The sequence below is a fragment of the Vipera berus genome (genome assembly GCF_964194415.1).
Source record: "Vipera berus genome assembly, chromosome: 1".
Taxonomy (NCBI): domain Eukaryota; kingdom Metazoa; phylum Chordata; class Lepidosauria; order Squamata; family Viperidae; genus Vipera; species Vipera berus.
In genome coordinates, this window is record NC_138202.1 from 8700663 (window position 1) to 8717177 (window position 16515).

The window sequence follows — 16515 nt, forward strand, 5'->3', positions numbered from 1 at the left end:
CCCCAAAAAAAATACAGGCCAAGAGATTTGGGGAGAATTTCTGGCGAGGATTTCCTAGCTGTACCAGATGGGTCAGGGTGACATCTCGGCCGGACTGTGTTTGTAAAGCAGAGGCAGGAGTTGCGAAGCGGACATTTCCTTCTCATTCACCCTGAGCTTTCCCTCCATGGGAGAAAGAGGGCTGCTCTTTCCTTATTGCCAGTGCCAATTCGCTCCAGAGCACCAGTGTCCCGGCTCGGGTGCTCCGCCAAAACCTCTGCTTAACCAAGATGGCCTCGATGATGGTTTAATCTGCTTGCTTTTCTCTTTCCTTGGCTTGACTTACTTTTGGGGAGAGCCCCCCCCCCCAACTCCCCGGCAAGCAAAGGAGCAGAGAACGTGTCACTGCCTGGGGATTCCTGGAGTCACGGAATGGAGGAGGTGGGCTGTCCGTTGTGCAGCGTTGCGCGTCGTTTCTCCCCCCTTGAGTGTACAGTGAAAACGTAGCCAAAAAGCTACGCACCTCAGTTCCCAGAGAACTCGTTGCTGGATGTGGGACAAGCACTGAAGTAAACGTTGTAGGATGCACTCCCGTCTTCTACACCTACTTCACCAAGTAGCATTTCTTTCTGAAGCTCACCCCTCTCTCCTTTTTCCAGAGATCTTGAGCAAAGGTTAGCTCCGTAGGAGGCCACAGCTCTTGACTGAGCAGGCCCCAAACCATAGACACCGGTGGGAGAGAGAGACACTGTCCAGCCTGGATGTCTCCCCTTGAACCCAGAGAAAGATGGAAGAGTAGATTAACAAAGACCAGTAGCCAAGCCTTGAAATTTCCCTCAGAAATTTCAAAATCCAGATGTCCCACAACTGCTCGGGAAAATCTGAAAGACCCTAACTTGGAAAAGCCCAAGACACTCTAATACAGGGGTCTTCAAACCTGGCCCTTTGATGACTTGTGGACTTCAACTCCCAGAGTTCTTCAGCTAGGCACGCTGGGAATTGGAAGTCCACAAGTCATAAAACGGCCAAATTTGAAGATCCCTGCTCTAATTTTCTCTCTCTCCTCCCCCCCCCCCCATCACATTCCTGCCTTTTGAAGCTTTATTCCTTTGAGCCAGGGGTAGGCAACCTTGGCTCTTTTATGACTCATGGACTTCAACTCCCAGAATTCCTGAGTCAGCTGACTCAGGAATTCTGGGAGTTGAAGTCCATGAGTCATAAAAGAGCCAAGGTTGCCTACCCCTGCTTTGAGCTAGCTCTCTTGGCTGATCCCTAGGATTTGACGTCCATCTTATAGAACAGGAGGGAATTGCCCACTTCAAAATGTCCTCTCTCTTTTTTTCTCTCTCGTAGAAAGAGGACTTTGCTAAATCCAAGTTTTTCCTTTTCACAAGCAAAATAATGGCGTTTGCGTATGGGGGGATGGGGTGTTGCGTTTTTATTTATTTATTCCCCCCCCCCCCCCACGGTCCCTGTCTCACTGAGCACTGAATGGAAATCCACTCTGCTTGCCTTTGATGTTGCTTTCCTGATTTGTGAAATTATGCCCCATTCTCTAGGGTGGAAGTTGCTAGAATTTGCACCTGGGGTGGGTGGGTGGGTGGGGGCTGTTAGGAAGCAGTGGGAGTCTAATGGGCAGAAATCGACTGTTTTGTAGAATTGGGGGAGGGAAATGGGTTGGCAGGGGATGGGATATATATATTTTGCTTTTTTCTGTTTTTCTGGATTTGAAGCTATTTAATAAAAGGATTTTGAAAGGAAGTGTTTTTTGTCATGTTCGGCAGCCTTGCAACTTCTGGAGACTGGGGGAGGGGAATTGTTCTAAAATGATAGTAGAGCATCCGTTGTGAGAGGGGATTTTGCCAGTTGAAAACTGAGATAAAGCGTGTATGTTAGTCCCTAGTCTCCCAATGCCAAGTCTCAGGTGAGAATTATGAAACCTCACTGAACTTCGGTGCATGCAAAGTTTTGCAAGCTTTTTAAGATTTCTCAGCCAGGTGAAATTGACTTTTTTAGAGGGCATGTGCGATGTAGGAAGCTCAGGGTTTCCTGCAGTACTGATTGAGACCGTAAGGTTCAGATTACAACAAAGCTCCCTTTTTGCAGAAGTGAAAAAAAACGTATAGAAAATAAAGATTGCTGAGGTTCACTGAGATGGAAAAAGGCGGGAAATTCATCTTGTTCAGTCTCCCGATAGATGCCGAACTGTCCCAGCAGGACTACATAGCTATTTTATTCATTATTTGTATCCTACCTTTATTATTTTTACAAATCACTCAAGACAGGGAACTTATCCAACAGACTTTCCTCCTATTTTTCCCACAACAACAACCCTGTGAGGTGGGTTGGGCTGAGAGAGTATGACTAGCCCCATAGTCACCCAGCTGGCTTTCCTGCCTAAGGCAGGACTAGAACTCACCGTCTCCTGGTGATTGGCCTAAAGTCACCTAGCAGGCTAAGGCTTGGACTAGAACTCACAGTCTCCTGCTTTTTAGCCTAGTGCCTTAATCACTAGGCCAATCTGGCTCCTAATACATAAATATTTTTGAAAGATGTCTATTCACTGTCTTAGGGTGGCAAGCATCGATTTTCTGCTTCTCTGAACATTTTGCTGGTTTGCAGAAAAAGATCACCTGACAGCCCATTTTGATTTGCCCATCTGGTCATGTGCCGATCTGGTGGGATGCAGCCTCTGAATGATCAGGAAAAAACAGACTTTTTTTTTTTGAGACTTACAGATCCATAACAGTTGAGCAGTTTTTCTCATCCTGTGATCCGCGGACCGCTGGGGAGACCGTAATATCAACACAGGGCTTGAAGAAATGATAAGGTATTTAAAAAGGGTCCATGGTGAAGCAAAGGTTAAGAACCACTGTTGTAGAGGAGAAGGGGAAGATGGCAAAGAAGAAACAAAAGTGATAAATTCAGAGAAAATGGAAAGTCAGTTGGAGAATGACCTTGAATGCTTAGCACGAACACTTGTGGACTTTGATTCCCAGAATTCCCCATCCAGTGTGGGGAATTCTAGGAGTTGAAGTCCACAAATCTTAAAGTTGCCAAGGTTGGACACCACCTGGCTTAGAATCTGTAACTCTTCCTCTGATTTCCAGTGTGTCTGGAAGTGATCAATTCAGATTTCTGTTAAGAGAGAGCTCTTCTGAAACCTAGTCTTCATGGGGAACTAGGTTTACCAAATCATAATGGGGTTAGTTGTGGGAATGCAGCCTGGTGTCCCTTGTTTTACACTTAGCGTGCTAGGTAAACATAATAATAATAATAACAATAATAATAAAGTTGGAAGCGACCTTGAAGGTCATCTAGCCCAACCCCCTGCTCAGACAGGAAACCCTACTAATTGTGAGTGATCACAAACCAGATTTGTCCAATGATGTGAATCTGGACCTTATCAAATTAATAAAATGCTCAACTCCCTCCCAGAGACATTGTAGACAGTGTACAAGTAACAGAACAGAATTGGAAGGGACCTTGCAGGTAATAATAATAACAATGGCAACAAAACAAATAATAATAATAATTAATAATAATAATAATAATAATAATAATAATAATAATAATAATAATAATAATAATATAGTTGGAAGGGACCTTGAACGTCATCTAGTCCAACCCCCTGCTCAGGCAGGGAACGCTATACCCGTGGTGGTAAACTTATGGCACACGTGCCACAGGTGGCACGCAGAGCCCTCTCTATGGGCACGTGAGCCATCGCCCCAGTCCTTCACCTGGGTTTTATAAAACCTTTTCGATTTAGGCCTCTGCCACCATGTGCAAAAAAAAAAGGTTCAATCAATTTCAACGTCTCGCAGGGGAAAAAAATCTCGCAAAGTTGGAATTGATTGAACTTTTTAGTCCCACCCAGTCTGCCATTACCCCCCCAGCCACGCCCACCCAATGGGCCATACCCACCCAATTGGCCATACCCAACCAATCGGCCACACCCTACCAATGGGCCACGCCCACCCGGCACTCAATGATACATAAGTGGGTTTTGGGTTGCAGTTTGGGCACTCGGTCTCTAAAAGGTTTGCCATCACTGCCCTATACCATTTCAGATAAATGGTTGTCCAGTCTCTTCTTAAAAACTTCCAGTATTGGAGCATTCACAGCTTCTGGAGGCAGGTTGTTCCACTGATTATTTGTTCTGTCAGGAAATTTCTCCTTAGTTCCAGGTTGCTTCTCTCTTTGGTTAGTTTCCATCCGTTGCTTCTTGTCCTGCTTTCAGGTGCTTTGGAGAATAGCTTGGCTCCCTCTTCTTTGGGGAAGCCCCTGAGATACTGGAAGACTGCTATCATGTCACCCCTCGCCCTTCTCTTCATTAAACTAGACATACCCATTTCCAGCAACCGGTCTTCATATATTTTAGCCTCCAGTCCCCTGATCATCTTTGCTGCTCTTCTCTGTACTCTTTCTAGAGTCTCAATATCTTTTTTACATCGTGGTGGCCAAAACTGGATGCGGCATTCCAGGTGTGGCCTTACCAAGGTGTTATAAAGTGATATTAACACTTCACCTGATTTTGATATAGTACCACCTATACTGTACCTGCATATTTGGTTTTTCTTGACTAAATGTAGAACCTTACTTTTTTTACCATTGAATTTCATTTTGTTAGATAGCGCCCAGTGTTCAAGTCTGTCCAGATCCTCCTGTATCTTAAGCCTATCTTCTGGAGCGTTGGCTATTCCTGCCAGCTTGGCGTCATCTGCAAATCTGATGAGTTCCCCATCTATCCCCTTGTCCAAATCATTGATGAAGATGTTGAAGAGCACTGGGCCCAGAACAGAGCCTTGGGGCACCCCACTACACACTTCCCTCCATGTAGATGCAATTCTATTGAGGACCACACACTGAGTACAGCCAGTCAACCAGCTACGAATACATCTCATAGTGATGCTGCCTAACCCACATTTGCTGATTCGTTGCTTATCTTTTCCAGAATCTTCTCCGGTAGTTCCCTAGTGCTCCAGGATCTTTGAAAAATATAGTTCAGATTATTGAATATTGAGGGTCATGATTTGTTATTTGGTTGGCATGCATAAATAAATAAATAAAATAAAATAAATAAATAAATAAAATATTTATTGTATGATAAGAAGGTGGATAATGTTTTTAAGACACATATATTTTATTTATTTTATTTATTTTATTAAATTTATATACCGCCCTATTCCCGGAGGACTCAGGGCGGTGTACAGGGAAGATTAAAACAAACATAGAAAAATTAAAATCAGATTAAAACAATTAATTAAATAAAGTCCCCGAAATTTAAAACTAAAGCCTAATAAAAATTAAAACATATTAAGGTATGCTCTGTTGCGAGTTTGGAAAAAATATCGACATAAGTTAAGTTATAAAATACCAATTTGGGCAATACCTAAACATGCAATAGAAAATATAAATGTGGGATTTAAACATGATGTGATTACATACAAAGAGATTCTTTGGACAGAAAGGAATGTATGGGAATTAAAGCCATATAATATTTTAAAAGAAGGAAAGATAGATAGTACAAACTTTTTTTCAGTATGGGCAGTTACAAGCAAGATGGAAAGAAGATCAGAAAGCTGGTATTTCGATAACTGACGGAAATTTGGTAAAACAAATTAGAGATCAAGGTCAAGCACATATAAGAAGGATATATAATGCACTGATAGAAATTGATTCAGAAACGGAACTTGTTAAGGATTGTATGATAAAGTGGGCCCAGAACTTTCAGGAGGTTATAACAATGGATACTTGGGAAAAGATATGGGTCAGAAATGTAAAAATTACACAGGCTCAAAATTTAAGAGAGTATTAGTTTTATATGATGTATGATTAGTTATTTATTGGTTAGTAATTTAGTTATGTTTAAGGGGAGTTAAAGTGGGATAGAATTTAACATGTTTTTTTTAGTTGTAGCATATTTTAGCTTAAGTTATTTAATTAATTGTTTTAATCTGATTTTAATTTTTTAGTTAATACCCTGTATTCAGCTCTGGGAAGTCGGGGGGGGGGGGAGGGCTAGGGAGGGCAAGGGAGAGGGTTGGGGGGGAAGGAGTTTATATTTTCAAAAAATATATTTTAAAACTTTTCAATTAAAAGAAAAAGAAAAATATAGTTCAGTGGTTCTGAGATCACATCTGCCAGTTCCTTGAGAACCTTGGGGTGTAATCCATCTGGTCCTGGTGATTTGAACTTGTCTATGGTGGACAGGTGCTGTCTATGATCTTTCATCCATAGATTGTGGCTTATTGCCATGTGTAAACCTAGCCTGTTTTGATTTCTTCCACAAATCAGGGTTTAAAAATAGCTTAGTGAAGAATAGGTGAAGCCAGTTATGTTTGTTGCCTTATAGCACCAAATGGTTTGTACTAATAGGATCGTCCCCTGAAGCATTGATGGAACTGGGAAATGAATGTTTTTTTCCCCATTATGGAAAAGAGTTGTGCAAATCAATAGCAACAAAATAAAAATGGTCTTGATATACAGGTAGTCCTCGACTTACAACAGTTTATTTAGTGTACAAAGTTACAACAGCACTGAAAAAATGACTTTTTAAATACAAGTTTTATTGATTTTTTAATTTTTACATATACATGTATTTGTGAAACAATATGGTGGTTGGGTAGTTAAAATAAGAAATAACCAATTATAAATAGCTCAGGTTGGTTCAACAGAGATGTCCTCTCTGATTCCCTTAGTTATTACGTAGTCAAAATACGTAAGTTAGTACACTACTAGTTGTAACATACTCAATTAATAAAATTTAAAATATATTTTCACTAATACATATCAATATCCTGTTTTTAAATTTCATCCAATTGCAATAGGATATTCTAGAATAGCCTGTAGTATATTGAAGAAAGCTTAATTTTTGGGTAACCCACAATTCCCTATTTCAGTAAAAAATAATTCTCTTGTCTACAAAATTTACATTGTTCATTACAAAACATTCTTACGTTTTACCATTAAAGTCTAGTTTTCATCTTAGCAAATCACCAGTTATTAGAAATATATTTTTTGTCTTAACCGTTCAACAATTATTAAAATCCTATCTTTTATATATAAAATTCTAGATTATATACTATAGTTCAAAAGTAACCACTGATATATTCTATAAGTCATCTTAACCGTACATCAATTATTAAAATACTATCTTTTGATATGTTATTCCAATTTCTATAATATAGTTTGGAGTTATATTCTAAAAGCTTACTTTTGTTTTTCTTTACAGATCTAAAAGCTAAATGTAAAATCAGTTATATTATTTAGAGATTCCCCTTAATCCATCTAAATAAATTTTTATAGTCTATCTTTAGGAATCCCAAAAAAGAAACAAGTTCAGTTTTTTAAATCTAACTCTTGCCTTCCTTTTGTGCCAATCAGGCTTCCCTCTTGGCATCTTTAAATTCTCACATGTATCTTCCTTTCTTCCTATACCCCTTATTTGAATCCAGGGAGCGTATCCAAATGTCAGTTTTGCAAGGAAGGTGTCCCCTTTGTAACCATTGCATTTTTGCTTTAATAATTCAGTTTTTGATGATTGATATATGTTGTTGTTAGCTGCGAAGTCGTGTCCGGCCCATCGCGACCCAATGGACAATGTTCCTCCAAGCCTTCCTGTCCTCTACTATCTTCTGGAGTCCATTTAAGCTCATGCCTACTGCTTCAGTGACTTCATCCAGCCACCTCATTCTCTGTCGTCCCCTTCTTCTCTTGCCCTCAACCTTTCCCAGCATTAGGCTCTTCTCCAGTGAGTCCTTCCTTCTCATTAGGTGGCCAAAGTATTTGAGTTTCAACTTTAGGATCTGGCCTTCTAAAGAGCAGTCAGGGTTGATCTCCTCTAGAACTGACCGGTTTGATCGCCTTGCAGTCCAAGGGACTCGCAGGAGTCTTCTCCAGCACCATAGTTCATGATATAATATAGTTTTCATTAAATCAGTAAAATCTTCTTGTTCTTCCAATTCTATCTGGGTTAGGTAGAAAGTAGTAGCTGGTATTATGGTTGTCATTTGATTAGTTGAATTCTCAATATAGTACAGTATATTTGAAGGCCTTTAGTGTCTTCACTCTTGGTGTTGCTTTCTTCAGGTGCTGTTGCTTTTTGAATTGTAAGTTTTGTAGTTGCCATTAAAGTTTGGACGTTAAGGTTTTCTGTAGGTTGCTTTTGTTGTTCTTTGAAATCTCCTATTTTAGTGTTAGTTTCCACTTCTTCTATTTGGTTTTGGATTATCTTTTCCTCATTTAAAGTCAAAATTTGATTTGGTGGCTTTAAGTTGTCAGATTTTTCTTGCAGTTTGGCTTTAATTTGCTCTGTCATTGCCAAAATCGTGTCCAGTATCAGTTTATAATCAAGTGGTGGGATGTATTCATCCATTTCGTTGTTGTTTGCAGCTAAATCTTCCATGGAAGCTGTTTTAATAATAGTCAAAGATTTTCCACCTCCTGAAGAGTTGTATTCAGTGCCAGGTGTTCCCACACTTATCTTTAAGCATAGTGTCAAGGACAGCTCTGTTATTCAGTCAGCTCTCACAACAGAAAAAGGAAATTTACTTGCTGTACCAAGTTTTGCCACAAGATGTCATCAATAACATATAACATGCAATGTAAGAATTTTCTTTCTTTTTTTCCAAATTAATATAGAACTTTTGTAGGATTAGTCCAAATTTTTTCCTTAATTTACAGCTTAGAGAATAAATAGGATAGTGGATCCCCAGCAACAACTAGAAGCTTTTTAGTAAATACAGATGAAATTGCTTAATTTCTTTGCTGAATTAATTGAGTTTCTTTTGAAGCTTTGAGGCTTTAAGATTTGTTCACAAAGTAAATATGCGCCGCTTTCTCAAAAAATGGGGAAGGAGATTTTCAGGAAAGTCCTACAGGAAAATGGTTGAGGGAATAGGAAAGGTAAAAGCTCACCCAGGTCCTCCAGATTGCTTCTTAGTGCTAGGTCGTGCTTTTGGCTTTCAGCAGGGAGCGGCTTAGTGATTGGCCATCTTTATGGCTGGTCTCTTCTTCGGGCCAAAGGAGATGATTCCTGATTCCAGCGGAGGGCTGCCACCCTTCTGCAATCGCAGGGAAGTCCTCCTCTCGGTAATCACCCCTCCAGGGCGATTTTTGACCCTTTTCAGGGTCCTCCAAAAAAGAAACGGATGGCAGGAAGCAGACTGTTCCTGTGCGTCCAGAAGCGCCACACGTGCGAACCGGAAGCCCTGAAAAAATGACTTATGACTGTTTTCAGTTATGAACATTGCAGCATTCTGATCATGTGATCCCCTTTTGTGACCTTATTACAAGCAGTGAATGGGGAAGCCAGATTCACTTAACAACCGTGTTACTAACTGCAGTGACTCACTTAACAACTGTAGCATGAAATGTCGTAAAATGGGGCAAGATTCACTTAAATGTTTCACTTAGCAACAAATATTTGGGACTCAATTCTGGTCATAAGTCGAGGACTAGCTCTTTAAATTAAGAGTTAGTTCTATGCAGAAATATATTATAACCTGACATTAGGAGTTGGATTAATCTCTAACAGTGGAGTCAAAGGGGATAGAAGCTCTTGTGTGGCTTGCTTGCAAACAAAATTTGGATTCCCTCTTGGGCTGGTAAGTCTCTGGAAGCAGCGTCTGGGAGAGCAGGTGGGTAGGGGTAGACTGCTCCTAAACACAGAGGCTCTCTGAAACGTCAGTCATTTGAAAACCTTTCTGCTTCTTGAATGCGTCTTATCTTTTTTTTTTACACCTAAGATTGAGCTGGTTTATGAAACCATAATTCCTTTTACACGGATTAAGCTTCGCGGTTGCAGAGTATGGTGCTTTTCATATGCGTCTAAAACCTGTTCGTTTGCTATTCATCGGCATAAACTGATTTGAGGAACTTAATCGAAGCGTGATTTCATAATTGTTAATTGCACAATCATTCCCATGAGACCTGACAAGGTTTATTACTCAACGCGCGCGCCCCGCCCCCTCGGGCCAATAACCTCCAGCGAGGTCAATGTAGCGCTTTTGACGGCCTCGTGTCCTTCTGCACGATCCATAGTAAGCAGGGAGGGGCTGGAGAGTGGGCGGAACCGCTATTTCCTCGCCTTGTGGTTGGCCGTCAGCATCCATTGCGAGGTGAGAATAGTCTGTATGGGCGTACATGTCTTTTTAGCGGAGATGGCGGATTGGCTTGGGCTGCTATCAGTCTGCAGGCGCCATACTCTGATTGGACAGCACAGATTTCTCAGGAATCCGATTGGTCGTTGCTGTTGCGCCCGCCTATGGGCGTACGTGATAGCGTAGAGGTCAGTACTTTGTCTCACCAAATCATGAACACTATACAAGCGTAAGGTCTGCTCTTTCCCGAGGGCCTTTCCTTCTCAAGCCCACTTTTTTCCGATCGCTTTCGTCTGCGCCGCCCCTCCTGGGTTGCCCTATGCCACACAACCGCTTCTCGAGCGTCAACTCCTTCAGCGTCCAACCATCAGCCAGGCCGATCACTGCTTGACCTATGATTGGCTGTGACTCATGACTATCATTTCAAAGTCGTCTCCCCCAACTTCCCACTTTATTCCCCCCGCCCTTTCGAATCCCGAATTCTGAGTGGACAGCCTTTGCGTCATTCCAACGGGTTTGAGCCAGTAGTTAACTCGGGGCTCCTCGCGCTCGCCCGCTATTGGCTGTCGCCTTGTCGGCTCGCCCCTTTCGCCCCCTTGAAGGGCTCAGCGCCTCAGGGGGACGAAGTGAGACCGGCTGGAACGTGTGAACTGTGCGGGGCATCGGCAGCGGGGCGGTCATGGCGGCCAGGCTCGTGCTACTGACGCTCGGCTCCTTGCTCTGCGCCCTCGGAGGCGCCTCAGCAGCAGGTAGGGCAGAAGAAAGGCTGGTCTGAGGGGGCTCCAGGGCGACTTCCATGCCCGAGGGACTCCGGAAAGGGGGCGTCAGTTGTTCCCCTTTGCGGTTCTGAGAGGAGGAAGAAGAAGAAGGCGTGGGGGGGGTGAGGGGGGAATCTTTCATAAAGTGAATCGGATGAGGAAGCCTTTTTCGCTCGTTGATCCTGGAGGAGGGAAGATAGAGGGGAGGGGGCCTCGTACATTATTGGGGGGGAGGGAAAATCTCCCCTCAAGATAATGAAGGGGGGGGAAGTCTCCGCTCAAGATAGAGAGGAGGGGGCCTCCTCACACATTGGGGGGAGGGAAAGTCCCTCAAGATAGAGGGGGGCTCCTCATACATTATTGGGGGGAGGGAAAATCTCCCCTCAAGATAATGAAGGGGGGGGAAGTCTCCGCTCAAGATAGAGAGGAGGGGGCCTCCTCACACATTGGGGGGAGGGAAAGTCCCTCAAGATAGAGGGGGGCTCCTCATACATTATTGGGGGGAGGGAAAATCTCCCCTCAAGATAATGAAGGGGGGCTCCTCATATATTATTGGGGGGGGAGGGAAAGTCTCCACTCAAGATAGGGGGGGCCTCCTCACACATTGGGGGGAGGGAAAGTCCCTCAAGATAGAGGGGGGCTCTTCACACATTATTGGGGGGAGGGGAAATCTCCCCTCAGGATAATGAGGGGAGGGGGTCTCCTCATACATTATTGGGGGGAGGGGAAATTCCCCTCAAGATAATGAAGGGAGGGGGGGCTCCTCATATATTATTGGGGAGGGAAAGTCTCCGCTCAAGATAGAGGGGAGGGAGCCTCCTCACACATTGGGGCGAGGGAAAGTCCCTCAAGATAGAGGGGGGCTCTTCACACATTATTGGGGGGAGGGGAAATCTCCCCTCAGGATAATGAGGGGAGGGGGGTCTCCTCATACATTATTGGGGGGAGGGGAAATTCCCCTCAAGATAGAGGGGAGGGGGCCTCATACATTATTGGGGGGAGGGGAAAATCTCCCCTCAAGATAATGAAGGGAGGAGGGGGGGTCTCTTCATGTATTATTGGGGAGGGAAAGTCTCTGCTCAAGACAGAGGGGAGGGGGCTCCTCATACATTATTGGGGGGAAGGAAAGTCTCTGCTCGAGATAATGAGGGGAGGGGGCTCTTCATACATTACTGGGGAGGGAAAACATCCCCTCAAGATAATGAAGGGAGGGGGGGCTTCTACATTATTGGGTGGAGGGAAAATCTCCCCTCAAGGTAATGAAAGGAGGGAAAGTGCCTTCCCACATGTTAATGAGGGGAAGTGGACTCTTGTATATTGGTGGGAGGAAAATCTCACCCTGGGTAATGAGGGGAAGGGGCTCTTCTCATGTATTATTGAGGGGAGGGGAAAATGTGTCCTTCAAGTTAATGAGGGGAGGGGGGCCTCATTGTGCATCATTGGGGGGGAGGGAAAACTCCCCTCTAACTTAATGGAGAGTGTATCCTCATACATTTTTGAGGGGAGGGAAACTGTACCTCATGTTAATGAGGGGAGGGGGAGCATCCCTCACACATTAATGGTGGGCAGAGTTGGAGAAGCTCTCTAAAGGGTTGGAATTGGTACTTATACAGTGGTTGGGGAACAGGGTCCCTGGTGTGGCTGGTGGGGGAAGTCTATTCTGTGTTACAGTAATGGGAAGGTGAGAAGTCCAAGCTCATATATTGGGTATTTATTGTGTTTTTAGGCAACACACCAAGACAGAATAGAATTATGTAGTTTGAGCTTCAACCTATTGTGCGAATTGGCTAGACTATATTGTTTATTTTGGGTGCCCAAAACCTGCCTCACAAGGTGGTGGTTGTGGGAAAATTAGGAGGAGGAAAGTGTGATGGATATGTTCACTGCCTTGAGTTATTTGTAAAAATAATAAAGGTGGAATACAAATAAGTAGTATTCACTTGATGTAAACCTAGCTGTACTGTGGGAAGCGGTCTTGGGAAGAGCAGTGGAGAGATACTGACCTCATGATAAGGGGCCAGAGGTTTAGTATCTCACATACTTTTTGTGTAGGAAGAGAATAGCTAAGAAGCTGAAGCACATAATATAGTCCTTCCTTGTGGGGGAATGGGGGAATGGTGAAAAGGAGGGGGAAAAGTTGAGACGTGTGAGTGGTCTTCCATGCATGGAGGATATATTCATATACGGGATGGAAGAGACTGGAAAATACAAATGCTGTCACTTATGTTAGACTACTAATAACATTTTCTTGCTCATTTATTATAGCTTTCTTGTTTCCCAGTTTGATATTTGTCTGGCTTAAATATTAAAAAGGTATAGGTATTTATATTTTTATAAAAGTTATAAAATTAAGGGTTTTAAAGAAAATTCATATTTTATTTGAACTTTGATTTCCAGACTATTTTCAGTATTTAAAGAGATTTTTCCCAACACCCCTCCCAGTCATTATAAAATGCATGCCAGAATTCCCCTTGGAGAAAAACCAAACAAATTGTGCTATACAATAATTACAAGTAGCAGTGTGTCTTGAGAATGAATTTAAACATTGAAATGAATATCAAAAACTATGACAAAGTATAAAATTAAATACACAAGGAAAGATGTTCATGTCTTCTCTCTGGCATGCAGATTTCTGTGTGTAAAGATTTTTTTTCTTCTGGGCTATTTAATACATAGTTATCAGACCTATCTCTGGCCATGCTTGCTAGTTATGGAGAAATTCCCATTGTAGGAATTTTGCCAGTGCAAGTAGGATATGCAAGACTAATACAGTATTAAGTATTAGTAGACTTCATTATCTACTTTTCCTATTCCAATTTTTTGAGCATCCCTGTGAAGGAATTTAAATCCCATAACTTACATTAACTAATGAAATGTAAAAGAATATGTACCATAAATTCATACAAGTCTTTTCCACAGACTATTTAAATCAAAGCTATACTATATCTTTTCTGTTTGATTCCTGTTGCAAGGATGCAACACACAGTGGGATGACTTATGGAGGTGAAGAAAGAGAAAGACTTAATTTTTCCCTTTCTGGGATTCTCAAGAAACATTTTTGGGTATTGATAGGGAAAGAAAAGAAGCCATCTAAGGGCAGTTGTTTGTACTGACAAGCCAGAAGTGTTGTCCTTTGAGTCAGATGAGCAGTTTCCAAATTCGATAAATAAAATTCTGAATGCACTTGGAAACCATGTTGGTGGAGAGGAGAGTAGCATGCTACAAGGCTTGAAGGAAAAGTTCTCCTGGATCTGAGACTTGAAAACAGTGTAAGATTGCTGGATAGATTTTTTTCACATGGGTGTTAGGAAAATTAGGATATGTTTGCCCACCATGAAAATTTAAATGTAAAGAACGTAAATAATTAGTGTGCCTGTAAAAGAAAGAAAGGTTAGGAACTTTTATTATGAGCCCAGTAGCTTATAGGGATTGAGTTTCATAGGTGCAGTCATGTGAATCTGCAAGGAGGAATATGAGGATATTCTCCAACTCAAATTTAAATTGAAATCACAATGGCAGTGTTGGCACAACACACCTTCTTCCGAATAGTTTAAAAGGTAAAGGTTCCCCCGCACATGTGTGCTAGTCGTTTCCGACTCTAGGGGCTGGTGCTCATCTCCGTTTCAAAGCCGAAGAGCCAGCGCTTGTCTGAGGACGTCTCTGTGGTCATGTGGCCGGCATGACTAGACGCCAAAGGTACACGGAACGCTGTTACCTTCCCACCGTAGTGGTCCCTATTTTTCTACTTGCATATTTCTTACGTGCTTTCGAACTGCTAGTTTGGCAGAAGCTGGGACAAGTAACAGGCGCTCACTCTGTTACGCGACACTCGGGATTCAACCCGCCAAACTGCCGACCTTCTGATCGACAAGCTCAGCGTCTTAACCCACTGAGCCACCACATCCCTAACTTCCGAATAGTTTACTGCATGCTTAATGTAAAAAGATATGTAAACCAAAGAAAAACGTACAGTATGCTTCTGGCTTAGTGATGAGTATGAACCTCCAAACTTGGACTAATTCTGCAAATCATGAGTAATTGACTTGTACAGATAGATGTAGTGAGATACCGGAGAGAAATGTGTTAGATCACGGGTCCCCAACCTGTGGGCTGCTGGCCACCGGGCCTTGGGACAGGCAGGCCAGTCTACACACATGCCCCCATTTGCGGTAGCGCTGCAGCCATAGAGTGCAAAAACAGGATGCCGCGCATTGCAAAAATGGGCCGACGCTGTGCCTCGGGGCATGAAAATGGGCCAACGCCCCACTGCGAGGCGAAAAAAAGGGCCCACACCTCAGGGCGCGAAAATGGGATGCTGCACCTCTGCGCGAAAGCAGGCCAACTCGGGGCACAGAAATGGCACTGTGCACAAGAACAGGGTAGGGCTAGTGAGTATAATGCAAGCAGTAGCCCTGCCTCGCTTGCGTCACGCGCATGCTCGCGGCCCCGTGCTTCAGCGTGCATGCTCACGTGTATAAAATGCTTCCCCCTCCCTTTCCCTCCAGTCCACCAACCAAGAAAGGTTGGTGACCTCTGACTTAGATTATCTTACTTTGAAGAAGGAGCGGAATAAAGGACTATAATACTGTAGTGGTAAGGGTGAGTCACTTTTTAGACATTTAAAATAAAATAGTAATAGGGTGAAACAAATTTAGATGGCTTTGTGAAAAAAGGAGGAATTAAGTGCCTCATACATCTTAATGGGACCCAGTATTTGTGGCCCAGGGTAATAAGTTTATTCACTGATGAAAATTGTCCCTTTAATGTGAATCATTTAAATGTAAAGCGTCCTTGATCTTTTTCTCTCCTCTTGTCTCCCAAGGTAGAATTCATTTTCTCACCCATTTTAGTGACTGTGGTCTAGAGAACAGATTTCCTGACATTTCAGGCCTACTGTGGCTGGCATCTTCAGAGGCAATGCCAATGAAATACCGGGAAATCTGATCTCTAAATCACAGTTGCCAAACCCTGAAGCACAAAACTGCCCAACAGGTTTGTTTTTTTATGCTTGCATAATCCTTCAGTTCCTAATCTAATTGAAGAATGTGCCTTTCCTATATTGCAGACATGGTTAATATGTTCTTGGTTTCATAGAAATTCCACTCCGGTGCTATTTGGCATACAGGCTTTTAAATTAGATATGGCTTTTAAATTAGAAACTGCAAGACTTGTAATTCTTAAGACCAGCTATCTTTGATATTTCATATATTTTATTGCTTTTCAGTTTGCACTGAAGGTAGAAAAGTTAAAGGAGCCTTGCAGTACAAATAAGTTCCATGTTCCCACTATTTTATTTATTAGAAATAGGCATATACGTGATGAGAACTCCTTAATTACACAACGTGTGGATAGTCTTAGCCACAGGTGTCAAACCCGATCACATCACGTGCTGTTATCATAACATTTTTTGCCTTTGCGGAGTCGGGGTGGGCGTGGCCTGTGCATGATGCATCCGGGTCGCCAGTTTGACACTCTTGGTCTTAACCATAGTTTCAACGGGAAAGCTGTGAGCATCCTAGACCATGCTAAGTCCAAAAAAGCTAGAGAATTCTGGGAGGCCGGGCACTCGGACAAATCAGCCATCAAGAGGCCCACAGAAACGACATTACGTACCATTCAAAAGAAACAGTCAAAAGGCCAAAAAGGAAACATAATTAATAATAATAATAATA

The 16515-nt window shown here is 42.7% G+C and overlaps 1 protein-coding gene across 2 annotated transcripts in view; it reads left to right on the forward strand.

Annotated features, from left to right (window-relative positions):
* The first annotated feature begins 10508 nt into the window (after window positions 1-10508).
* Window positions 10509-16515, forward strand: part of BSG (basigin (Ok blood group)) — a 55906-nt gene continuing 49899 nt past the window's right edge. For both annotated transcript variants that reach the window (XR_014025650.1, XM_081321460.1), the window contains exon 1: window positions 10509-10834. Coding sequence is in view for 1 of the 2 variants with exons in the window: in XM_081321460.1 (XP_081177586.1) it covers window positions 10765-10834 (70 nt within the window). In the remaining variant the exon portion in view is untranslated. The remainder of the gene's footprint in view (window positions 10835-16515) is intronic.